This window comes from Thrips palmi, unplaced genomic scaffold (genome assembly GCF_012932325.1).
Source record: "Thrips palmi isolate BJ-2018 unplaced genomic scaffold, TpBJ-2018v1 HiC_scaffold_4, whole genome shotgun sequence".
Lineage (NCBI taxonomy): Eukaryota > Metazoa > Arthropoda > Insecta > Thysanoptera > Thripidae > Thrips > Thrips palmi.
In genome coordinates, this window is record NW_023144631.1 from 6,819,167 (window position 1) to 6,844,143 (window position 24,977).

At 61.0% G+C, this 24,977-nt stretch overlaps 2 protein-coding genes across 2 annotated transcripts; one reads left to right on the forward strand and one right to left on the reverse strand.

Annotated features, from left to right (window-relative positions):
• Positions 1 to 747: 747 nt before the first annotated feature.
• Positions 748 to 3,608, reverse strand: LOC117649709. The gene is made up of 6 exons (XM_034392681.1): positions 3,489 to 3,608; positions 3,183 to 3,353; positions 2,542 to 2,808; positions 1,918 to 2,261; positions 1,519 to 1,840; positions 748 to 1,451 (listed from the first exon to the last, which is right to left on the reverse strand). Exons 2-6 carry the CDS (start codon positions 3,318 to 3,320, stop codon positions 1,050 to 1,052), a joined length of 1,473 nt encoding a protein of 490 aa, XP_034248572.1. The 5' UTR covers positions 3,321 to 3,353; positions 3,489 to 3,608; the 3' UTR covers positions 748 to 1,049.
• Positions 3,609 to 3,789: 181 nt separating this feature from the next.
• LOC117649357 (E3 ubiquitin-protein ligase HERC2-like) lies at positions 3,790 to 24,149 on the forward strand. The gene is given in 48 exon segments (XM_034392034.1): positions 3,790 to 3,964; positions 4,362 to 4,560; positions 4,633 to 4,833; positions 4,916 to 5,126; positions 5,213 to 5,313; positions 5,391 to 5,547; positions 5,628 to 5,789; positions 5,866 to 6,032; positions 6,035 to 6,129; positions 6,212 to 6,385; positions 6,474 to 6,715; positions 6,796 to 7,019; positions 7,097 to 7,297; positions 7,369 to 7,802; positions 7,887 to 8,223; positions 8,303 to 8,539; positions 8,624 to 8,779; positions 8,851 to 9,181; positions 9,300 to 9,711; positions 9,787 to 9,964; positions 10,041 to 10,408; positions 10,481 to 10,891; positions 10,968 to 11,730; positions 11,800 to 12,381; positions 12,490 to 13,367; positions 13,448 to 13,682; positions 13,754 to 13,935; positions 14,011 to 14,211; positions 14,281 to 14,662; positions 14,734 to 14,963; positions 15,049 to 15,246; positions 15,314 to 15,691; positions 15,764 to 16,156; positions 16,312 to 16,554; positions 16,622 to 17,491; positions 17,571 to 17,880; positions 17,956 to 18,282; positions 18,356 to 18,601; positions 18,770 to 19,146; positions 19,325 to 19,449; positions 19,522 to 19,932; positions 20,010 to 20,187; positions 20,344 to 20,597; positions 20,770 to 20,876; positions 21,196 to 21,698; positions 21,788 to 22,595; positions 22,671 to 22,915; positions 22,998 to 24,149. Coding segments are annotated over 47 exon segments (14,589 nt in total). The 5' UTR covers positions 3,790 to 3,964; the 3' UTR covers positions 23,163 to 24,149.
• Positions 24,150 to 24,977: the final 828 nt, after the last annotated feature.

Consider the following 24,977-nt stretch of genomic DNA (forward strand, 5'->3'; position numbering starts at 1 on the left):
CAATTTAGTAAGTTGGCGCTGGACTAGTTAGTGTATGTCTCACAGTAGGCCCAAGGTGATCAAAATTTTGCAACCCTACGCTCGATTAGTGAAAGAAACCAGAAGAAACACATAGCGAGCTCGACACGTGGCGGCTGAGTTGTGGCGGCGTACCATTAGCAAGGCGGTCTTCCCCGTCCTCGTGCCCCCATCGACCCGGACGAGGCGAGGGCCGGCTGGCGCCTCGTCGCCTCCAAGACGGCCTGCAGCCGGTCGAGGACAAGCTGCTGTTGGGTCGTCCATGGCATGTCGTCTGTCATGGCTTTGTTGCTGCAGAGGGAAAGCCCGAAGCAGGAAACGGTGTCACTTCTACGTCACGTCGGCTTGCCAATGCCTTTGCTTCAGCAGATGTTGGAGATGGAACTTACGGCGAGCAAAAAGCTCCCAAAACCCAAACATCAACAAATCGAGTATGGGTGACACCGGATGCACGAGCATCACAGCCGATCACAACCAATCACAACAATATTGAGCGCGACGCCGCAGTGTTGCAACCGTGCCAACCCATTGAATCTCTCCCCCGGGTGCCAACCCCTCGGAAATAACGTCTGGTCACTTTCTAAAATTTCTGTCGGTCTGTCGACCCGTATCAAACTGGCATCGGGCGCCCTTTTATGATGGCAAGAATGCCGTCCAAAACTTTATGCTCTCTCCCTAGACAATTATGCAAACAGGATTGACGCATTTTGTTTCGTAGGTGACACAAACTGAGAAGAAACTAGAATCTTTATTATGTACAAAACAGGAATTGATAATAAACTATGATAGTCAAATCATAAGAACATGCTTGTTGTTGCTAACTAAGAAATCTTAAATACTACAGTAATTTGCATTAAAAAAAAAAAATTTGAAAAATAACATTAAGCAGTCAATTGAGCTGAATTATCAGCATTGAACTCAGCAATTCACTGTGCAGAGTACTTTTCAGTCTTAAAATACTTATCCATAAGTATAAAGGAATTGCAAGGCTCATTGTCATTCAGGAACCTAACAGGCATATTGTAACCATTTCACTTTTCTTTTTCAGCAACCTTCTGTCCACCAACATCCCCCTCTTCACTGGACTCATCCTCTTCATCCACCAGGTCCTCCTCTTCCTCGACCTCTTCCTCGTCCTCGACTTCCTCCTCTTCTTCAGCCTCCTCCCCCTCCTCCTCTTCAGCCTCCTCGTCATAATCTCCCTCGGAGTAATCCTCGCCAAACTCGTCATCGTAGCCGAACCCATAGTACTCCCAATGCATGAAAGGGACAGGGTTGGCGGCCGCTGCCGGCTTTCTCCACTGGCGCTTGCCCTTGGGCCTAGGGACCTCGCCCCCCTCGAAGGCCAGGCCGGCCCACTCCCTGGCCCGCGACACGGCCCCGTAAAGGTATTGGACCCCGCCCCATCCGCCGATGGGCAGCTCCACCACGACCTGGCAACAGAGAGGGCGTTAGTGCAGCCCGGCGACCAAATACCAGTTGAGATTTGAGTGAGCTCACCCTGGCGAAGTGGAGGCCCAAGGCCTTGGGCAGGGTCAGGGCCGTGTAGGCCGGCGCCAGCGGGTAGTTGCCGTTGGCGTCGGCGGTCAACTCCACCACCTTGCCGGACTCCAGGAGGACCGACACGCCGGTCAGCCTCTTGGTGCTCGTGAGATGCAGGACGGACACCTCGCCCAGCTCTCCGGCGAAGGACCCCGCCCTGGTGTTGGCGGTGATGACCACCTTAGCGCCCTCCCACAGCTCCACCCGCGTGTAGGGGTCCACGGACGGCTGGACTTCGTGCACCACGGCGGACTCTGGCCGGCGGGAGCTCTCCAGCACCCTGAAAATGGAAAGCTCGTCGTTAGAGATGCGTCACCGCGTCGAGGAGCCATGGCACTACACCGTGAGAGTCCCTACTTGCGGCGGTTGTTGTAGGTCAGCACGGCATCCTTGCCGATGCACACCCGAGGCGCGTCGTCGAACAGCTGCCGCTCGGTCGCGGGGAGCTTGCTCAGCAGGCGCGTCTCGTAGAGCTCGGTGTCCTTGTCCGTGATGGCGTCGTCGGCCAGGCGCTGGAGCGCGTGTCTGAACGACACCTCCGGGACGTGCGACTGCTCCAGGGTAACCAGGGCGCCGAACGCCGACCAGATGGACTCGTTGGGCCGTGTTCCTGGTCTCGAGTCCATCGGCCCCCAGGAGTCATGATCCCCGAAGGCAAAGACGCCGCGCCCCCCGAACGGCAGACCGTTCTCACCGACCGCCTGGAAGCACAGCAAATTGTCACCCAACGTCCACCAAAGTGATAGGCACCTCAAGCCTCTCAAGTTTCAGTTCTAGCGCCTAGCAGGTAGGCCACCAACCCACCCGCTACACACCACCGTCCGGACGGTGGCCTACCTTGCCCCTTCGCAGACGACGGCGCCAGGCGATGAGCTTTGCCACGAGCAGGGGCGAGTATTTTACAGTGAATGTGGGCTCTACTTGACGAAAACATACTGACTGAGGCGAATAGTCGAGACACTGGCTTTGAGGTGCTCTTACCGTCCGGAGCCGCCTGTCTGCCTGGTCCAACAGGGCCTTCGAGACCATGTTCGCCTCTTCAATGATGAGGACTCGGACCTGCGCCAGCCTGTCCCGATCGAATTGGCTCAAGTCCTCGGGCTTGGCGAACCTGGGATCGAGCGGCAGCGCGAAGGCGCGGTGGAAGGTGGCTCCACCCACCGCAGCAGCGGCCGCATTCGTGGTGGCCACCACCAGCACGGTCTCGGGCTTGCCGCCGTAGTGGCGCTTGACTCGGTGCGCCATTTCCTGCAACCAAAGAGAGAGAAGCTTATGATGGATGCATCATGGGTGGGCGCGAACGCGGCGCGACGCAAAGAAAGGCCCAAAGTTGTAAGTTGCCGCCCCCTCCCACAACAAGCGACGATGCCGTCATCAATTTCTCATGCTGGAGAACCCGGGTAGCAACCACCATCCCCCCCCCTCACAATCCACACAACCATCACCACTGTCAATCGGCCCTTGAAAAGTGGAAATAACCCCAAGAAAATCTGAACCCCGAACGAATATTGGAGAAGTAGAAGTTGATCTGATTCAAATTGAACCAGACGCACACACTCGACGCTCAGACGGACTCGACGTGAGCCGGCTAAGACCGACATAACCTCCAAAACTGCACTCACCATTATCAGGGTGCTCTTGCCAGTGTGGGAGCGTCCCTCGACCCGGACGAGCCGAGGAAAGGGGTCGCGCCTCGTCCCCTCCAAGACATCCTGGAGTTTGGCTAGGATATCAAGCTGCTGAGTCGTCCACGCAGTCATGGTAGTCTTTTGTGTTGAGGGGGAAAACCCAAGCTGGAAAAAGAGGGGTCACTTTAACTCGAAAGGCGTCCGGCCTGCAAACAGGTTTCTTCTCACGATCAATGCCCTCGATTCCTCAGACGGCCGAGAGTAATCTTTCAGAGGGTTGGAGACGATCACTGCACCCACCTCTCAATAAAACGCTGACAAACTCACAATCAGAAGGAACGACAGAAACTTGGACACCGAGCACCACAACAAACATGGCGGGCGCGGAGGTACCAACGCAACCCTTCGGATTTCCCCACATCGCTCTACATACAATATGATTCTCGAAAGAGTGTCTTCGTCAGATCGAAAATTGTCATGCTTTCTGTGATTTTTTGCAGAAAAAAAGGTATTAGATTCGTTCAACTTTTGAAAATATGATGAAACGTGCAGACGAGGAGAAGGGAAATTTTAGATTTTGTCAAGGAGAAAGCGAGACTATCGTTCGCTGGTTCGAGATTTCCAACTCGATTTGCTAGCAGCCGATCAAACAAGTAAATAATGTAGCAAGATGTTATTTACGTTCGTTTTTTCAATCAACCCTGTCTGTACATATTAGATACGATGAAGAAACGAACATTTACTCCTCAAAGAATGTGATATTACACGTAGGAAAGGTTAGTATGGTCCGCACTTCTGAATCTGTGGGTGGAATTTCGTCTGCAGGTTAGGCTGACAGTTCTCTCTTTGCAAGTGACAGAAATTAAATCATATGTGTAAATAATGTGGTTTAATTAATCTGTCTTTTGTAAGTGTTCAATCTGACTGTCACTATTGTCTTCTCTGCTTTTTCTGATTCCTATTATTTGCAAAAGTAAATGTGTATTATTGTGTTTTTGTCATTTTCTTTTCTATTCTTTCACATTAACAAATTATTAACATCTCAAATGAGAATTTCCCCAAGGTTGCTCGTCATTCCGTAAACACTTAACCGATGCTCTCAGTGTGATGCCACTGTCTGAATTTTTTGGTATGGTTGCGTTGAGTATTCATTCTTATTGTTTACTTTCATAGATGCCCTCTCCCAAGTCTTTGGGAGTGGAGGTGCGGCCGCTCGGCCGCTTGGACCGAAAGTGGCTCAAGGTAGATTTGCAAAGCACTTTAAATCGAGATGGACTTATTCAGCTTTGGAATGAAATGATGAGAGATGGGGAGCTCACAAGACCTGGTATTGATGCATATCTAAATGCAAATGGAGTCCCCACTCACCGAGGTTTGTATTTAGTTGTCCTATCATTTACACTCTTTCTTGCAGTATTAGTGTTGTAATGAGTGTCGTTTACAGGTGAATCAGGCCGTCACTATTGTGGTCTCAGAGTCTTAAACTGTACGTGCTGTGATGGTGTATGTGGTCCCCTAGAGGGCTGCAACTGTCTTCCTTGTCAAGCAATAGATAATGAAGAATTAAAAAGAATTGAGGCTGAAAATAGTCAACCACCACCATCACAACCACAGATTAATTCTTGGACATGGGGTGAACAACCCAGTGAGTATCGCCTATGATGATTATGTAATTTAGTCATTAATGTAATTACTATTCTAATGTTCTGTTTCACTTTACTTTCCAGCCCCAGAGCAACTAAATCTAAGTGTTCTTTCATTATGCAAAGAGCAGCAAGATTTGTGTCAAAATGCTGCAGGGTCAACATTATCCTCCCGTCGTTTGCGCCAACGCCTGGCAATAGCTCATAGAGTTTTAGTTGCTATTGGAAGACAACCTTCAACAGAAAAAACAGATCCCCAACTCAGAAATCCAGCTCCAAAACCTCCAAAGACAAGGTCTCACTCAACAGCATTTGCACCACTGTATACCTTGCTTCTCATCATGTTAAATGTTTGACTTTAATCTCTTGCTATTCTCTCAGTTCCAAGCCCACAGAAAAAGCGTCCACAAGTCTTGCCAGAGTAGGATCTAGAGCTGCTCTCAATTTCTCATTCGCTTTCCTCCGAAGAGCCTGGAGATCAGGTTTGTTTTCTGAAAAAGGCTTTTTCTCGGCATGATTACAGTAATTGCTTACCTATAATGAACAATTTTACTTCTAGGGGAAGACTCAGACTTATGCAGCGAGCTTTTGCAAGAGTCATTAGAAGCTCTTCAATCATTGCCTGAAGCTACTCTCTTTGATGAGACAGCTGTTTCACCTGTTTGGCTAGAAGTAGTAGACCGCTCTGCTCGTTTTTTACGCCAGGTTGTCTTAGGGTATGTGTCACTAGTTTCATCTTTATTGATTTACTTTTATTTTTCTCAACTTCCAATGAACTTGATTTTTGGTGTTACAGAGATGGCCAAGGAAGAGGAGAAGTCCCCCGAGGAGACCAACACACTGCCTTGTGCCTTCTTCTTGAATTGGCCATGCAGCGAGGGGCCTTGTCAAATATGCTTGAGGCAGTTTTGCTTCTCCTGCAGCTTTGGGACAAAGGGAAACAAGAAGCCGATAATAGGTACCATACATGTTCCAAACTTTTTGTGCTTCCTTTTGTATCTTGTTTTTATTCTCTTTTTTTTTTGTTTTTTTAGGATTACGTCCTCAGGCACAAGTGCTCCATTAATACCGCTTTTGAAAAGACTGGAAAGAGTTTCAGTTACAAAAACTCATAGCGTTCCTGATGCCTGGGACGACAATTCACCCAATGTAGTCAGCCCAAATGAGTGTTTTTTGAACTGCTTAGAATTGCCTCAAGATGAAGTCTTCTGGTGGACCTGCGTCAGGCAGCTGTTGTGGTAATGGCTCATCTTGACCGACTTGCTACACCATACCTTCCCCAAACATCCCCTGCCAAAGTATGTAACATCTCTATTATTCCGCAAAAGTATCACTTGTCTTGTCTTGCATCTCAAATAACTTAAAAATATTTTTGAGCAGCAAGGAAATGGAAGACAGCAGGAAGTCAGTTGTTGGGGTTCAATGCCTAGTGCGTCTGTGCTTGAGGCCCTGGCTGAAGTGGGAGTTGTGCAGATTGTTTGCACTGAAAGTGGAATGCTTGTCCTCGGCCATGCAGGAAAAGTTTACTCACTTCCATATGTGCCAGAGTCAGAAGTGAGTTTATCTTGTGTCATATGCAGTCTGCAGATTTAAAAAAAAAGTTCTTTCAATCGATGCCATAATCATTACCTTTTTTTTTCAGGGGTTGTCTGCTGGACTCACATTAATAGAGGGTTTTGGAGGAAAAGAAGTGACACGTCTTGCAGCTCATGTAGATGGCAGACATTTCTTGGCCCTGACAATTGATGGCGAGGTTTACTCTTGGGGATCAGGAGATGGAGGCTGCCTGGGTCATGGGGACAGATCTCCTCATGATGAACCAACTCGAATTCAGTCTTTGGCAGGCATTACCATCACTCATATTTCTTGTGGCAGTAGTTACAGGTAACTGTTCTTAGTTTTTTTAGTGGACCATGCGTACTTGATTTGTTTTGTGACATTGGTGTTCCAAATTTACCTTACAGTGCAGCAATATCGTCCCGAGGAGAGCTGTACACATGGGGGCGTAACTGCTATGGCTGCCTTGGTCACGAAAGCAGTGACGACAAGTTGCAACCACTTGTAGTAGAGGCGTTGAAAGGTCAGCGTGTTGTAGACGTTGCTTGCGGAAGTGGTGATGCCCAAACTCTGGCTGTGACGGATTCGGGTCTTCTCTACTCTTGGGGAGATGTTGATTATGGAAAACTAGGTACACCATTGAACATTTGACTGTCTTGTTATGCTTTCAATTTTGTTGTCTCATAAGATACCTTGATCAAATCTTAGGTCGAGGTGGAAGTGAATCTCCGAAAGTAGTGGACAAGCTGCTGGATGTGTTTGTCACAAGAGTGTGGTGCGGCTCCCAGTGCAGCATCGCTCTCACTCGAGGTGGTGCTGTGTACTCCTGGGGTCGAGGGGACGCCCACCGCTTAGGCCACCCGTCACAGGACCACGTGCGCTACCCCAAACTGCTCGACGCTTTCCAAGGTAATCCCAATTCATTTTCCCCTGCGACGTACGCCAAGAGTCGGCTGTTTCATACCGGTTTGTCCTTTCAGGACAACGCGTGGTGGATGTGGCGGTGGGCTCTGTGCACGCCCTGGCGCTGACGGACGACGGCTCTGTGTGGGGCTGGGGGCGCCTGGAGGGCCACGGCGTGGAGGCCCCCGGCCTGGAGGGCGGCCTGGGCCTCAACGGCCTGGGCCTCAGCGGCCTGGGCCCGCCCGTGCTGGTGGGCACACTGGGCAGCAAGACGGCCGGCGCGGGGGTGGCGTGCGGCCCGGGCCAGAGCTGGGCGTGGACGGGGCTCGCCGACACGGCCGCCAGCGTGGAGCCTCGCATCGCCCTCGTGCTGGACCTCAGCGAGGACACGTTCCGCCTGCTGGACCAGCTGCTCGCCAGGGCCAGCCAGGGCGTGGCCGGCTCGGACTGGCCCCCCACCCAGGACAAGGAGTGCCTGGTCGTGGCCTGCCTCAACCTCCTCCACCTGCAGGTAGGCGCCTCGGCCCCCTGGCCGTCTCTTGCCACCAACCCTCGTCTTGCGTTGTTTCGACCCTAATGTGCGCGCTTCTTGCAGCTCCACGCCATGGCTGTTCACGCCGTTGACCCTCGGTCCGCGGGACTCGGAGGTTCCGCTGTGCTGGCTTCTTTGAGGTCCCAGGTCGTGGAATTGGCCAGTGCCAACGGGGTTTTGGAGTCGATGCAACTGGCCGCACAAGCCACGCTTCAAAGAGGCTGGTCCGTCCTCTTGCCCACTGCTGATGAAAGAGCAAAAACTTTGTCAGCGCTGTTGCCCAGCTCAGGCCCCAATGCAAACAGCCTCAGTCCAGGACATCGCTTCATGATGGATCTTCTCGTCAGTAGTTTGATGGCTGATGGTGGTTTGGAAGCAGCTCTTGTCGCTGCCATTAGAGGTACTCACCAATTAAAACCGGTGGATACGCACTTTTGTCAGACTTAAAAAATTATTAAACATGATTTTTCTTCTCACAGTTGAATTGGGTTTGCTTGCTGGAGATGGTTCTCCAGACATATCTTTGCCTGGAGCCACTATTTCATTACTCCATCTAGTGAAGCAGCTACTGCGGAGTGGAACCGCACAAACATTATCAGCATTACAAAATTTGATGCCCAGCCCCAAAGAACAACCTAGTCTTAATTTATTGTTACGTTTTCAAAGACTTTTAATTGCACAAATATATCCTCATAGCCAAGCTCGGGCTCAATCTGGTGAGAATGCCACTTGACCTGCAAGCCAAATTTGCTTAAAAAATTGACAACAAGGTCTTGAAACTTCCGCTCTTTTTTTGCCAGACCAAGATACCGTGGGCGCTGAGTCGCTTCTCAAAAAGTACATCTGTCAACTGTGCCAGCACGCTTCCGAAGTTTTGCCCGTCGCTTCGGAAATCGCTGCCGGAGGAGCGAAGCACTTCGCAGCTGTCGTGGCAGTGATGCGCACCGATGTCATCCGTAAGTGAGCTCCTCGCCGTTCCCGAAGTAATGGATGCCGGTCCTCGGATGACCCTGACCGCCTGTTCCAGACGTGCTGCTGCCGGAGCTGGCCGTGTGCCTGACGCTGCTGCAGCAGTCGCTGCCGCTGCTGCTGCACACGGTGGACTGGCTGCAGCTGCTGGCGCCGCTGCTGGACGCGCTGGACACCCTGAACCGCCTGGCGCCGCAGCTGGACGCCGCGGAGCACGAGGACCTGTCGTGGCCCGGGGTGCCCGTGCTGGCGCCGCTGTACGGCGAGGGCGACGGGTCGGGCCGCGACGCGCTGCCGCTCGTCCGCGCCGTGGACGTGGAGAACAACAACCGCGACGGCGGCCGCTGGGTGCGCGTCGGCATGAGGGTCTACGACGTGGGGGAAGCCAAGTAAGAGCCAGGGTTCACCAACTGGTTGCTCTGTCTCTCTCGCACCCCATGAGTGCGAGAGAGACGGAGCGACGGTTTGCCGTCGTCTGGTCCTCATTGCACTTGCCGCTGTGCCCAGGACCGTGGACCCGCTGCGCGCCTCGCTGGTCGGCAAGTTCCTGGACTGCGACGCGGAGGAGCACGACGGCGGCGCGCTGCTGGCGGCGTGGACGCCCCTGCTGGACGCGGAGCGCGACCTGGCCTTCCTGCTGGGGCTGCACGCCCGCGGGCTGGCGCGGAGCACGGCCAGGCAGCCCGCCGAGGACGGCGCGCACGCCTGGCTGGCGGCAACTTTCCTGCGCGGCGGCCTGCAGGGCCTGCAGCCACCCAACCCCTTCGAGGAGGAGAAGACGGAGGCGCGCTCGGGCTGCTCCGCCAACTCCAACGCCGCCACGCCCGGCACCACGCCCACCGAGGCCAAGACGCCCCAGCTCACCACCACGGACAGGGCCTCCGCCTTCCTGCAATCGCTGGCCGAGAGTAGAATCATGGTGAGCTGGTCTCGTAGACGGAGAACGGCATGGAGACACGGAAGGAGCGGTACTTGAACCAACGACCTGTTGCAGGACCGACAAATCGCAGCGCTGCTGTCCCTGGTGGAGAGGTACTGCCAGCAGCACGGCCTGGTGACGCACGTCGAGTTCCTGCCCGACCACCCCGTCGAGGAGGTGGGCCGCCTGCTGCTCTCCGTGCTCATCAAGCACCTGGGCCTCGCCGCGCACGTGCTGAGAGTCATCGATCGAGGTAGTGTCGCATGCTTCTGACATCATTTTCGACCAAACCTGCTACGAGCTTCACAACGTTTCCTTTCCCTTGGCAGAGCTGGAGGAGGGCTTGTCCTCGTCGGCGGGCTCCTCGTCCGCCTCCATGACGGCCGTGGCGGTGCCGCGCTTCCTGGGCGAGCTGATCCGCGTCGTGCACCAGACCAAGTGGCGCCTCATCAAGGCCCGGCAGGAGCAGAGCCGCTCGTACAAGGAGGTGTGCGCGCGCGTGCAGGAGCGCTGCCGCTTCCTGCTGTTCGAGGTCCGCGCCGCCACCAGCGCCGAGCTGCGCGCGCTCGACCGCCTGCCGCTGCTGCACGTCCAGCCGCGCTGGCCGCGCGTCGTGCGGAGGCTCATCGCCGACCTGCGCGCCAAGAAGCAGCAGCCGCCGGCCAAGCCCGAGGACATCGTCAACGCGTCCATCCAGGTAGGGAGTCCCTAGCCTTTCGAGGCGATGTCCCGTCCACTTTCTCGGCCACTCACGGCGTGCTTCCCGCAGAGCCAGGGCGCCGAGCAGAAGAGCGAGGAGAAGCGCGACGGCTGCGGCGAGCACCGCGAGGAGAGGGACAGACTGCGCGAGCGGCAGGAGCGCGACAAGGACGAGCCGTGCCTGCAGCTGGCGGCGCACATCGTGGACTTCGTGCTGCAGGAGGCGGGCGCCGACGTGGAGACGCTGCGCAAGGCCATGTTCTGCCAGGTGCAGCGCGTACGCATCCGCCGCCAGGGGCTGGGCATGGCGCTCAACCTGCTGGGCCGCGCGCACCTGGTGCCCTCCGTCAAGTACGCGCTGCTGAGTGGCTGGCTCGGCCTGCACGCCCCGGTCGCGGCCTGCGCGCCTAACGCCACGCCAGTGCCGCTGCCTCGCGGCGGCCGCGACAACCAAGACACGCTGCCGACCACGCCGCAAACGGTGAGCCACGGAACAACGTCCAGCCTGCGAGACGAGGAGCTGGGACGAGTAGGGGTTGACGCGTCGTCTGTTCCAGGGCGTGCCAATGCCGGTGGCTCCGAACCAAAGCCAGGGGCAGGACTGGGACCACTGCCTGGACAACATCGACCTCGTGACGCCCTACGAGAAGGCCATGGTGCTGCAGGCGCAGGCGTGCCTCACGTCGTGGGCCGTGTCCACGCTCAGGGACTTGTTGCTGCCTTCCCAGATCCAACCACACGCCGCCCCCCGCGGCCGGGCCCCCGCCGCCGCGCCCGGGCCGCCCCACCGCCGCATGCCGTGGGCACGGTTCGTGCTCAGCGTGCTGGGCATGCTGACGGGCAGCCCGCAAGGCGCCGAGCTCAGCGTCATCGTCAACTCGGGCGTGCTGGCGCTCGTGCAGAGCCTGCTGCGCGAGGTGAACGCCCACGACCCCACCCCCGCCACGATGCAGCCGCAGCAGGGGCTGGCCGTCAAGGAGGACAAGCAGGACGGCAAGCAGGCCGTGCAGGCCATCTTCGAGCAGCCCTTCAACAAGGGCATGAGCGGCCCCGAGATGGCGGCGCGCATCAAAGTGGGTTCCCGCGTGGTGCGCGGCGCGGACTGGAAGTGGAGCGACCAGGACGGCACGCCGCCGGGCGAGGGGCGCGTCGTGGCCGCGCTCGGTGACGACGGCTGGGTGCGCGTGCAGTGGGACAGCGGCTCCACCAACTCGTACCGCATGGGCAAGGAGGGCAAGTACGACCTGCGCCTGCTGCTGGAGCCGCCCTCGCCCGTGGACAGCGAGCACGACAGCGACACCCCGGACGACACGGCCAAGAGTGAGTCCTCTCGTCCGCGTTGCTGCCGGAGACTTGAATTCGCGCGTTCTACTGACGTTTCGGTTGCAGGTCGCGGCCGGTCTGGCGAGCTGGAGGTGGTGCTGATGCTACGCCAGGCGTCGCTCACACTGCTGCGCACCATCGCCATCCGCAGCGGGCTGGAGGCCGACCGCATGCAGGAGTCCGCGGTGCGCACGCTCGGCGGGCTGCTCAGGGAGCTGGTGCAGGTCAACACGCGCGCCGCCGCGCCCGCCGCCGTGAGCCTGGGGTCGGGCCTGGCGGCCAGCTTGGCGGCCTCGCTGCCCGCCTCGCGGTCGCAGACCATCCAGACCAACGCGCTGCTCGTGCTGGCGGGCAGGTCGTCGGGGCTGCACTGCGCCGACTGGGCCACGCTGGGCTTCATCCGGGCCGTGGCGGCCAGTGGGGCCATGTGCCGCGCCCTGTGCACGCCGCCCTGGCTGCGGCTACTCACCGCCCTCGCCGGCTGCGGCGCGCTGCACAAGCAGATCCTCGCCCTGAGGCTGCTGCAGAGCGTGCTGCCGTCGTGGCGGGCCAGCGACGCGGAGCGCACGCTGCTGTTGGAGCAACTCATGAGCCACCTGGGGAGCACCGCCCTCGCGTGCAACGCCGACCCCGTTCTCAACCAACCAGGTTTGTTTCAGATTGGGATAACGGCCGTACGGCCAGAGTTCGTTCCAAATTTCTTCTGGTAGCCTTCAGTTCTAACTTAGAATGTACATTGTATCCTCCTCTCCGCAGACAACCTGCCCAGCATGACAGCGTCGCACACGAGCACCGTGGCGGAGCAGACCATCGCGCTGCTGCGGGCGCTCCACGTGCTGCCCACGTGGACGGGCGTGGTGAACAGGCTGCTGGGCGGCAAGCTGGCCCTGGTCGGCGACATGCTGCACATGCAGGTGCAGATGCAGGTGGCCGACGTGGACTCGGCGTGGGGCGCCCCCGGCCTCGGGCAGGCCCAGGGCGTGCAGGCCCAGGGCATGATGGTCAGCATGATGGCGGTCCTGTGCACGCTGGGCGGCTTGGACGACCGGGCCCGCATGGGTGGCCAGGTGGTGACTGCCGACGGCGTGGTGGGCACGGTGGTGCGCGTGTCGGGGTGCTGCCGCCTGGTGGTGCAGCCCCAGGGCCAGCCGGGCGAGTCGCTGCGCCTCCGCCTGCCCGCCGTCCGGCCCGTCCCCGCGGCGCCCTTCGCGCTGGAGCGACTGCCGCTCAGCGAACCGCTGCTGGGCGCGTGGGCGCAGCTGCTGGCCGTGTGCACGCAGTCCACTCCAGTGCACCTGCAGCGCGGCGCGGCGACGGCGGGCGGCGTGGACGCGACGCTGCTGCGGACGCAACAACTGCAGCTGGCCGCGCTGCGCGCGTGCCGCGTCCTGTTCCGCCACCAGACGCGGCTGCGGCGAGTGCTACGCGCCCCGCTGACGCCGTCCTTCTGCGCGCACGGCGACGCCCTGGCCGAGGCCGCGGACTGCTGCGAGGCCGGCGTGGACGGCGGCGTCGAGGACGCGAGCCGCTGCCCCGCCTGCTGCCCCAACGGCACGCTGCTGCTGCACGCCCTGCTCAACAAGGCAGCGCAGGCCTCGCCGCTCAAGCCGCACTTCACCAAGCAGGAGATCGAGGTACGTGTCCGACCAGCAGGGTTTGACTTTTGACTGCCGCTGGAGCGTAGGTTGCTCTAAGTGAACCCTTCCCCCTGCAGGCAGCGGCGCTGACGCTGTCCCAGTCGCTGGCCGCGGAGCTGTCGCGCGGCGCGAAGGCCGTGCCCTCCTCGGCCCGCACCACCGCCGACGCCGGCGGCAGCGAGGCCTCTACGCCCGGCAGCGAGTCGGTGCCGGCCAGGTCTCAGCGCGTCACGCCCGCCGCGGGGCTGCTCACGCAGCTCACCGAGATGGGCTTCAGCAGGAAGAGCGTCGAGTACACCTTGAAAGTGCTGGGTAAGTCAGACTGCATCCTTGCGCTGTGTTGATCCTGTCCATTCGACGTGCTGACTTGGCTTCTGTCGCAGGAGAGACCTCTTCGGACGCCCCGGGCGGCGGCTTGACCATTGAACGCCTCGTGGCGTGGCTTCTGGAACACCCCGACGCAGGCATGTCGGACTCGGACACCATCTCGTCCTTCGACGCGCTCTCCGACTCGGACTCGACGTCGGAGGAGGCCGAGGACGCCTCCAGCTCCTTCACCCACGTGGTGGGTTGAGCGCTCTGCATTGACGGCGTCCTCCAAACGGGCCGGCGTGTTATCGTCTCTGCTCTCCTTTTGCAGGTGCCGGCCCAGCAGCCCGGCGTGGTGTACCACAGCCGCGCCGACTTCCACAGCAAGGACGAGTACGCCATGTACGTGCGCGACAACATCGCCCCCGGCATGCTGGTGCGCTGCTGCAAGACCTACGAGGTGGTGTACGAGGGCGACGTCGGCCAGGTCATCAAGATCGACTCGGAAGGGCTGCACGACCTGAACGTGTTTGTAAGTCGAGCGTGGCGTCGTGGATTTGGTCTGCAGGGTGCTGTTTGCTGACGGTGTGCTGGATTGCAGGTGGCCTGGCAGCACCGCAACGACACTTACTGGGTGCGCTTCATCCACGTGGAGCTGCTGGGCTTCCCTCCCACGGCCAGGCGCTCCCCGCGCGGCTCCAAGGCCGCCGCGGCGTCCGGCGCCACCCCGACCCCGACCGCCTCGGCGCCGACCCCTGGCGCGGCCTCCCCAGCCACCGCCGGGACGACCGCGCCGACGGCGGCCACTGCCTCCTTGCGGAGCCCCGAGGCCGCGCCCGACTGCGCCGCGTGCCTCGGCAGCACGCACGGCGGCGCGCGCTACGCGTGCCACCAGTGCCGCAACTTCTGCCTGTGCGAGGCCTGCTTCCACGTGGTGTCCAGGCACTTCCACCGCCACCAGCTGCTGCGCGTCAGCGACGGAGGTGAGCGTCCAGGTGCCCTTGGTGGTCAGCCTCGCGTTTGCTTTCCTGACTAACCCTTCCCCTCCCTGCAGACCCCGACGGCCGCTACGTCCCCAGCGCCCTGCCGAGGACGTCCTTGAGCCAGAGCCGGCCCCTGGCGCGCGTCATGTCGCAAGGCGACAGCAGCTCCGCGTTGAGCTCGCTGGTGGAGGACTGGTCGCAGTGCGTGAAGAGGGTCACGGCCTCGTCCAGGGAGGCCTCCGTGTCCCGACTGTTCGACGGGTCGGGCAGCTACTGGCAGAGCTGCGGCACTCAGGGCAAGGTAGGTAGTCGCCACAACCCGTTCCGAATTTCGCATTTCGGCCCCGCCAAGTCGGACAACTAACTTTTGGGAGGGGATTTGGCAGCACTGGATCCGACTGGACATGCAGCCGGACGTGACGATACAGCTGCTGGCCATGACGGTGGACCCCAGCGACAGCAGCTACATGCCCTCCCTGGTGGTCGTGTCCGGCGGGGACGTGTACTCCGACATGACGGAGCTGGCCAGCGTCGTCATCAGGTACACGGACACCGTGGTGCCCCTGCTCAGCGACCTCAAGGAGGTGAGTGCCGCCCCGACGCCGAAAGTGGACTTGCTTGTCTCGCACCTCTAACGCGTGCCCGTTGCAGTACTACCCGTGCATCGAGGTGGCCATCAAGCAGTGCCGCAACGGAGGCATCGACTGCAAGGTGCGCGCGCTGTGCGTGGTGGGCCGGCGCCGCGTCGTGGAGGACCCCATGCCGAGGTCCTTCTCCTTCCTGGCGTCCGACTCGCAGGTCAAGGACTTGGGCCTGGCCGAGTGGGGCGTGGTGGGGCCCGGCCCCGGGGACGCGTGCGACCCCCCGAGCCGCGTGTACGTGTGGGGGCTCAACGACAAGGACCAGCTCGGCGGCGCCAAGGGCTCCAAGGTCAAGCTGCCCGTTTTCTCCGAGTCGCTGTCCGCGCTCAGGCCCGTGCACATCGCCGGCGGCTCCAAGACCCTCTTCGTCGTGTCGTCGGACGGCAAGGTAAGGGCGCTGCCTGGCTGACGAACGGCGGTATGTCCTGACTCGTCCTCACTGCGTTTATTCCTCTTTCAGCTCTTCGCGTGCGGCGAGGGTTCCAACGGGCGCCTCGGCCTCGGACACAGCGGCAACGTGGCGACGCCGCGGCAGCTCCTGTTGCTGGCGCCGTACGTGGTGCGCAAGGTGGCCGTGCACTCGGGCGGCAAGCACGCCATGGCGCTCACCCAGGACGGCAAGGTGTTCTCGTGGGGCCAGGGCGAGGACGGCGAGCTCGGCCACGGCACCAGGGCCACCCTGGACCGGCCGCGCCTCATCGAGGCCTTCCGCGCCAAGCGCGTGAGGGACATCGCGTGCGGCTCGGCGCACTCGGCCGCCATCACCTCCGGCGGCGAGCTCTACACGTGGGGACTGGGCCAGTACGGCAGGCTGGGGCACGGCGACAACGCCTCGCAGCTCAAACCCAAACTGGCAAGTGATGCTTCGACCTACGTGATAACTTGGCCTAGCGGTTCTCAACCTTGGGATGACTGCCTTGTGGTTCCTCTGGCTAAGAGGTTGAGGCTGCTGTTTTAGCCGGTTGGTAGACGTCCACCTTGACGCCGTCGCTCTGCCTGTCCCTCCAGGTGAAGGCCCTCCTCGGCCGCCACGTGGTGCAGGTGGCCTGCGGCAGCCGCGACGCCCAGACGCTGGCGCTCACGAGCGACGGCATGGTGTTCTCGTGGGGCGACGGCGACTTCGGCAAGCTGGGCCGCGGCGGCTCGGAGGGCTGCAGCGTGCCGCAGAACGTGGAGCGCCTCAACAACCTCGGCGTCTGCCAGATCGAATGCGGAGCCCAGTTCTCCCTCGCGCTCACCAAGACGGGGCAGGTGAGTCGGGTCCCTCTGCATTCTGCGCACTTTGGGGGATCCTGTCGTAACTTGGCTACTGCCGCAGGTCTGGACGTGGGGCAAGGGCGACTACTACCGCCTGGGCCTGGACTCGGACGCGCACATGCGCTGGCCCACGCTGGTGGAGGCGCTGCGCGGCGAGCGCGTGGTGCAGGTGGCCGTCGGCGCGCTGCACTGCCTGGCCGTCACGGACCAGGGCCACGTGTTCGCGTGGGGCGACAACGACCACGGCCAGCAGGCGTCGGGCTCCACCCTCGTGAACCGCAAGCCCGCCATGGTGCAGGGGCTGGGCGACGTGCGCGTCAAGCGGGTGGCGTGCGGCTCCAGCCACTCCATCGCCTGGACCTCGGTGGAGCCTCAGCCGCCCGGCCTGCAGGAGCCCGTGCTGTTCGACACGACGCGCGACCCGCTGGGCAGCTCTTCGCTGGGCGTCGTGGAGCCCGACGTTCTGGATACGGACTCGGGCAACGCCGTGCCGCCGACTGGGGCCGCGGCCGCGGTGCCCCCGCCCAGTATTGTGCCGTCGGTCCCCGCGGCGCGGCCGTCGCTGTCGCAGATCCTGCTCGGCTTGGAGTCGGCGGGGGCGCGGCAGCACGCCCTCAACCACGTCCTGGCCGCGCTCAAGGTGCTGCAGGCCCGCGAGGTGGTGTCCGCCGCCTTCAACTGCTCCGTGGACAGCGTCGCCAACAACGCCCTGACGGCCTCGGAGTGCTCAGCGGACTCCCCTGACAGCCCGCTGCCGCCCGACAGCATGGCGCTCAGCATGGGCATGAGTGTGAGCCTGGGGCTGGTGCAGGAGGCGCTGGGAGAGGCGCTCGCCCTGGAGGCGGCGCAGTCCCAGGTGGTGGAGGCCGAACCCGAGATCGCGCAGGGCGGTGGCGAGGCGCCCGCCCTCATGCCGGACACCTTGGTGGTGGTAAGTATGGCCCCAGTGTACGCCTTTCCCTGTCCTGTCCCTGCCTGGCCACAGACCCTCATTTGACCCTGTTCCGCAGAGCGCGCACACGACGCCGGGCAGCGAGGATAGCCCGGTGGGCTTCCCGTCTTTCTCGGCCTCGTCGTCGGCCAGCTTGTGCTCCAGGGCGTCGGGGTCCAAGATGTCGTCCAGCGCCATGAGCGTCATCGCGGCCACCGCCACCTCCAAGGCGCAAGTGGTGGGCGCGCTGGAGGGCAACGGACCCGCCCCGGCGGATGAACTGTGCGCCCTGCTGGGGGCGGACGACGCCTGCATGCTCGTCGACATCCTCAAGATCGTCCTGAGCCGCAACTGCGAGACCAAGGAGACGCTCTCCAAGATCCTGTCCTGTAAGCCACGACTCGTTTGTGTTGTTTCCCGTCCCCGTGAACGAGCCCACTAACGAGGTGACTTCTCTCCCGCAGCGCTGGCGGCCACCAAGCCCGGCGTGCGCGCGCTGCTGCTGGAGCTGTGCGTCACGGAGCTGGAGGACGTGGCCAGGGACACGCAGGCGCGGCGCCGCGTGCCGCAGCCCGTGGTGCAGGAGAGCAGCCACCCCTACATCGACGACATCACGCTCACGGGCCACGTCAAGATCCCCGGCGCGGACAGCCTGCGCGTCGAGTTCGACCGCCTGTGCTCCACGGAGCGCCGCCACGACCCGCTCACCATCACGGACGGCGGCGGCAGGATGGTGGCCGTGCGCTCGGGCCGCGAGTGGAACGACTGGTGCCAGGAGCTGCACATCCCCGGTGAGGCCGCGAGTACTTCCCCATTGGAATCGCCCGTTGTGCAATGCGTGACTGACTGTGCGGTGCGTTCCAGGCGACGAGATGCGCTGGAAGTTCACGTCGGACGGCTCCCTCAACGGCTGGGGCTGGAAGATGACGGTGCACCCCGTGGTGCTGTCCAGCTCGAGAGACGTGCGCGCCGAGCGGCTGGTGCTGTCCGAGCCCTCCATGGAGCTGGTGGTGTGCCTGCTGGAGCCCAGGCTGCTGCAGGCCGCCGACCGCCACGTGGTGTCGCGCCTCGCGGCCGCGCTCGCCGCCTGCGCCCAGCTCAGCCACCTCAGTGAGTGCAGTAGCCGAGAAGCCCCCCGCGGCGCCACGAGCGGCCCGCCAAATGAATGGGCCGGTGTAGTTGTAGTGTAGGGTGCGCGGGTGAATGGGCCCACTGGCCAGTGGCCCGCCCTCCGGCCGCCCTCCACGCTGACGGCTTTGTTTTCTTTCCGCTCCGCAGCGTCCGGCGAACGGATGTGGTCCCTGCAGTGCCTGAGGCGCCTGCTCCGCGCGGGCCTGGGGGCCGCCATGACGGCAGCCTCGCCCGCGGGCCACGGCGCCAGCAGCGAGCCGGTGGCGGCGTTGCTGCAGGGCCTGCCTCTGGCCCTCCTCCGGCAGCACGAGTACGAGGACCCCGCCGTGCGCTCCGGCAAGCAGCTCCTGCACAGCCCGTTCTTCCAAGAGCTGGTGGCGCTGGCGTGCGACCTGGGCCTGGACTCGCTGCCCTGCTGCGCCGAGAACCACAAGTGGTCCTGGTTCAGGAGGTACTGCATGGCGGCCAGGGTGGCGTCCGCCATCATCAACAGGAAGACGCTGCCCGCCACCTTCTGCACGGAGGTAGGCCAAGGCCCGAGCACCCCCAGTGGAACCTTTTAGGCGCGGCGGGCGGCCCGGCGCGGCCGCCATTCCGAGAACCGCGAGAACGCCGCCCGGACCGCCGACGGCGCTCCCCGCCGTTGCGTGCCTCGCCTCGCGCCTCGCGCGCCTAGAAGCTGACCCGGATGTTGTGTTGCAGGTCCGCAAGAGGATCATGGAGCTGTCCGAGGAGGGCACGAGTGCCAAGGACATGAGCACGGACCACGAGAACCACGCCCTATTCAAGCTGGAGCACGACGAGCAGTTGCTCATGTGGCTCAACAGGTACCCCTTTCTCTCTCCCCCCTCTCATTTGTCCTGACCCTGAGCTCATCTGTCTGTCTCTCTCTCCCCCAGGCGGCCCGACGACTGGACGCTGTCGTGCGGCAGCGGCACCATCTACGTGTGGGGCCACAACCACCGCGGCCAGCTCGGCGGCGTGGAGGGCACGCGCGTGCGCCTGCCCACGCCGTGCGAGGCGCTGTCGTCGCTGCGCCCCGTGCAGCTGGTGGGCGGCGAGCAGACGCTGCTGTCCGTGTCGGCGGACGGCAAGGTGTACGCCACCGGCTACGGCGCGGGCGGCCGCCTGGGCATCGGCGGCGTCGACTCGGTCACCACGCCCACGCTCCTCGAGTCCATCCAGCACATCTTCATCAAGAAGGTGGCCGTCAACTCTGGCGGCAAGCACTGCCTCGCCCTGTCCGCCGAGGGGGAGGTGCTGTCGTGGGGCGAGGGCGACGACGGCAAGCTGGGCCACGGCAACACACAGTGAGATAACAGATCATCGCACAAGTTGAGCCTGTTGAACGACTTCGAGATGCTCACGTGACGTGTTGACTCCGCAGCTCGCTGGACCGGCCGCAGCTCATCCAGGCCCTGCAGGGCCGCGAGATCTCGGACATCGCGTGCGGCGGCGCGCACTCGGCCGCCATCAGCGCCGCGGGCGAGCTGTACACCTGGGGCAAGGGCCGCTACGGCCGCCTCGGCCACGGCGACAGCGAAGACCAGCTGCGGCCCAAGCTGGTTAGTGCGCTTGTTTGTTTTGCGTATCCCGGTGCTGGCTACTGGGCCTGCTGGGTTAGGGGGGCGAAAATGATCGACGGCTAGCCAGTGGAATGGCTACCGCACTGGAATGCCCCTCCCTCTCCCCGGCGTGGCGTTGACCCTCTCCGCTTGCAGGTGGAGGCGCTGGTGGGCTACCGGGTGGTGGACATCGCCTGCGGCAGCGGCGACGCGCAGACGCTGTGCATCACGGACGACGACAACGTGTGGTCCTGGGGCGACGGCGACTACGGCAAGCTCGGCCGCGGCGGCTCGGAGGGCTGCAAGGTGCCCATGAAGATCGAGTCCCTGGCCGGCCTCGGCGTCATCAAGGTGGAGTGCGGATCGCAGTTCTCCGTCGCCCTCACACGCTCCGGCAGCGTGTACACGTGGTGAGCCGAAAGCAGTCCAAAGTCTGCCACACCACTGTGTTGCCATGGCGCTCCTCACACTTCCATGCTCTTAGCCTCTGAGCTGGCTGCTGGCTGGGACCGTGGCATTGTTGTTATTGTTCAAGTTTTTTGGATGTGTAAAAACAACGGTTCGGTTTCACTGCGATTCCAGGGGCAAGGGGGACTACCACCGACTGGGACATGGCACCGACGACCACGTGCGAAGGCCGCGCAAAGTGTCGTCGCTGCAGGGCAAGAAGATCATCTCCATCGCCACAGGTAGGTCAGACGGCGGCACGGCGGCACGGCGGCTCGTGACCGGATTGGACTGGTTGTGCGCAGCCATGGCCTAGTCCACGAAACCGGAACACGAGTCGGTGGCGCCGGCAGGGGCGGGGGATTAGCATCAGAGCACCGCGGGCCAGCGAACCCTGCCGGGGGCGGGGCCCAGAGGGCGGCGGGGCCAAGGCGGGGCGGCCTGGAGCGCCTGCCAAGTCGAGGGTAGGCAGTGCCGCCGCGGCCGCGCGTCCTGCGGGCCGGCCTACCTCGTCCTTCGCAGGCGCTTGGGGGTTCGCGCTGACGGGGCGTTGGCTTGCAGGCTCCCTCCACTGCGTGGCGTGCAGCGACCAGGGCGAGGTGTTCACGTGGGGCGACAACGACGAGGGCCAGCTCGCCGACGGCACCACCAACGCCATCCAGCGGCCGCGCCCCGTGGTGGCGCTGCAGGGCAAGAAGATCACGCGCGTGGCGTGCGGCTCGGCGCACACGCTGGCCTGGAGCCTGGCGCAGGCCGGCGAGGCGGGCGGCGCGTGCGGGCCGCGCCTGCCCCAGAGCGCGCCCCTCGAGTACGACCTGGTGCGAGACCTGCCGCTCAGCACGCTGCGCGACCGCCTGCTGCTGCTGCACCACTTCTCCGAGCTGCTGTGCCCCGGCGTCGCCATGTTCCCCGTGCAGCAGGCCCTCCACGGTGACGTGAGCCTGTCGCAGCTGCGCGCCTCGCTCGTGTACTCCATCAAGGAGGCCGCCTTCCGCAAGGTGGTGCAGGCCACCATGGTTCGCGACCGCCAGCACGGCCCGGTGCTGGAACTCAACCGCATACAGGTCAGTTTAAGCAAGAAATAAAAACAAATGACGACTAAAGAATGGGCTTGGCATGGCGGTGTTGGAACTCGTGGTTGTCTCCCTTCCAGGTGAAGCGGTCCCGCGGGTCGCGCGGTGGGCTGGCCGGCCCGGACGGCATCAAGTCCGTGTTCGGCCAGATGGTGGGCAAGATGTCGCTGCTGACGCAGGAGGCGCTGTTCCTGCCGCACCGCGTCTGGAAGGTCAAGTTCGTGGGCGAGAGCGTGGACGACCTGGGCGGCGGCTTCAGCGAGAGCATCGCCGAGATGTGCGACGAGCTGCAGAACGGGGCGCTGCCCCTGCTCATCCCCACGCCCAACGGGCGCGACGACGCGGGCACCAACCGGGACTGCTTCCTGCTGAACCCCGCGGCGCGCTCGCCGCTGCACACCACCATGTTCCGCTTCCTGGGCGTGCTCATGGGCGTGGCCGTGCGCACCGGCAACCCGCTGAGCCTCAACCTGGCCGAGCCCGTGTGGAAGCAGCTGGCCGGCGAGCAGCTGACGCCCGCCGACCTGACGGAGGTGGACCGCGACTACGTGCCCGGCCTGCTCTGCATTCGCGACATGTCCCCCGACGAGAAGCTCTTCCAGACGCTGGAGATCGCCTTCTCGACGCCCTCCGCGTCCGGCGTGGAGATGCCGCTGTCGTCGCGCCACCGCCGCATCACGCCCGACAACCGGCACGAGTACATCCAGCTGGCACTCAACTTCCGCCTGCACGAGTTCGATCAGCAGGTGGCCGCGGTGCGCGAGGGGCTGGCGCGCGTCGTGCCCGTGCCGCTGCTGTCCCTGTTCCGCGGCTACGAGCTCGAGACCATGGTCTGCGGCTCGCCGGACATCCCCCTCGCCCTGCTCAAGTCCGTCGCCACCTACCGCGGTGAGTTACACTCCAGCTCCGGTAGGACTCGCCACCCGTTCCACTCGAGTTTCATTTGTAATCTTGTCACTTCAGGCATCGACGCCACCTCCCCGCTGGTGCGCTGGTTCTGGGAGGTGATGGAGGAGTTCAACACGCAGGAGCGCTCCCTGTTCCTCCGCTTCGTGTGGGGCCGCACGCGCCTGCCGCGCACCAAGGCCGACTTCCGCGGCCGCGACTTCGTGCTGCAGGTGCTGGACAAGTACAACCCGCCGGACCACTTCCTCCCCGAGAGCTACACCTGCTTCTTCCTGCTCAAGATGCCGCGGTACTCCTGCAAGGTAAAACAGACAACGGTGTTCTTCTGTAGTTTTAGCACCTTATGGAATGCCTGATTGTAATGAACCTTTTTGGTCGTCGCAGCCTGTGCTGCTGGAGAAGCTCAAGTACGCCATCCACTTCTGCAAGTCGATTGACACGGACGAGTACGCGCGCGTGCCCATGCCCGGCGGCGCCGTGTCGAGCGACACCAACGAGGTGGACAGCATCGGCAGCGACGAGAACGACCCCGCCATCGCGTACGTGTAAGGCCCTTTAAGGCCCTCTAGGACTTCCAAACCTGGCTTTGACTGACTTCAGCAATTGTTGCGTCCTTTTTACTGTTGTGACCCAAACGCCTCCGCTCTTGAGGGGCGCAGCTCAAAAGTAGCTGTTCTTATTATTGGAGCTGAAACGGACGCCTGTTTCGCGTGACGTCAGTTTGTTCCTAAGATTATTATTTTTGTCATGTAACGTTTCAGAAGAATGATGTAAGAGAGAGTATAAACTATTTTTTCAGTGGATTATTTCATTTTTATTGTGTTTGTTTAGTGCTCAAAGGTTATCTAATTTTATATTTTGTCATGATAAGATTATTTATTTATTTATACTATTACCCTTTGCAAAGTCTTCTTGAAGCTGTACCTCAAATGTTACTTGTGTCCCAAAAGTATATGTTTTCTTAATGTTCTGTCCTCTGTCAAACATCATATTTCTCTTGTATACATCTTATAAGATATCATAATTATTAAATCTGTGATTAATTTTGCATATATGCTTGATTATTTTGTTAGTTTACGTGTAAGTGAAATGTTACTAAAAGCATGGAGCCAGTGCCTGTGTGCCTTTCAGTGTTGACCAGCACTATCTCATCTTGCTGACAAAATATGTGATAAACGCACGTAGAATAAATGTTTCTTTACTTAAGGTGTATATATAATAATGTCATATCATTTAAGGACGCGTCTTCTTGTTTTAAGAAGTTAGTTATTGTCGCTTGTACTGATAGGGTAGGTAACACTAAAAATGTGATTTTAGTAAATAAATAATATGCGTTGTTACATCGTTGATTGCACAAAGGAGAACAATTGGTCTATCATCCACTGCCTAAAAGAAAAGCCTCACATTTTGTGACAGCTAAATGAAATGTTCCTTTGTGTACCACTAAAGTAGTAAACCTTGTTGTATTGCATCCATGCTTTGTTATAACGTGATTTTTGTTGTCTTTTTTTTAAATAATACATAGCTTAAAAATCATTTTGCAAACATCAATTCATTTCGGCCCGTCCCTCCCTCAGACACTACACTTCGCGGAACTGGCGACCCATAATAAGTTGGACTCGCCGGAATGCGAGGCTAATCCAACCGGAGATTATACTCCATCGAAATTGTTTGGCAAAGGCTGGCGGGCCGCGCGGCCGACCCGCCGCCCCGGGCTGCTGTTACCGGCTGTTACCGCCAGCGCGCGTTGAAGCCGCGCCGGCGGCTAGGTGTCGCTGGCGGGCTGGCGACCGCTTCTGGCTCGGACACACGGAGGGTCGGGCACGGCGGGCACGGCGCTCTCGGCCAGGAGGGCGACTCATCTGGGATGAGCCAGCGGGCCTTCTGGGACCTTGCGGTTCGGCCGGGCGATAGTCCTTGTCGGTCGCGGCACGGCGTTGCATAGCAGACGGCGTTCTGGAAAGTCTGGACCGATATACCGGCCGAACGGCGAATTGGCGCTGCGCTGTCCGGGGCCGGCCAGGCCGCGTGGCACAGCGCGCAGCGCGTCAGCCGGCCGGCAGACTCACTCCGAGAGCCGTTTTCGTCGCTCTGTTTCTCTCGCACTCATGGGGACTCCCGAACAGGTGCGAGAGAGACAGGGCGGCGAAAACGACTCCCGGAATCAGTCTGCTGGGCCTAATAGACCCAGTAATCTGGAAGCCGGTAGCCGCAGGGGGTGGTCGCTCGGGCCAGGCCCAGCCAGGCGGCTCGGTCGGTCGGTCGCTCGGTCGGTCGCCCTGTTGTCGTACCACCGCGCCGCACCGCGCCGCACCGCCCGGACCCCGCGGACCGCGACGACCGCGACAGCGACTCCGCGCCGAC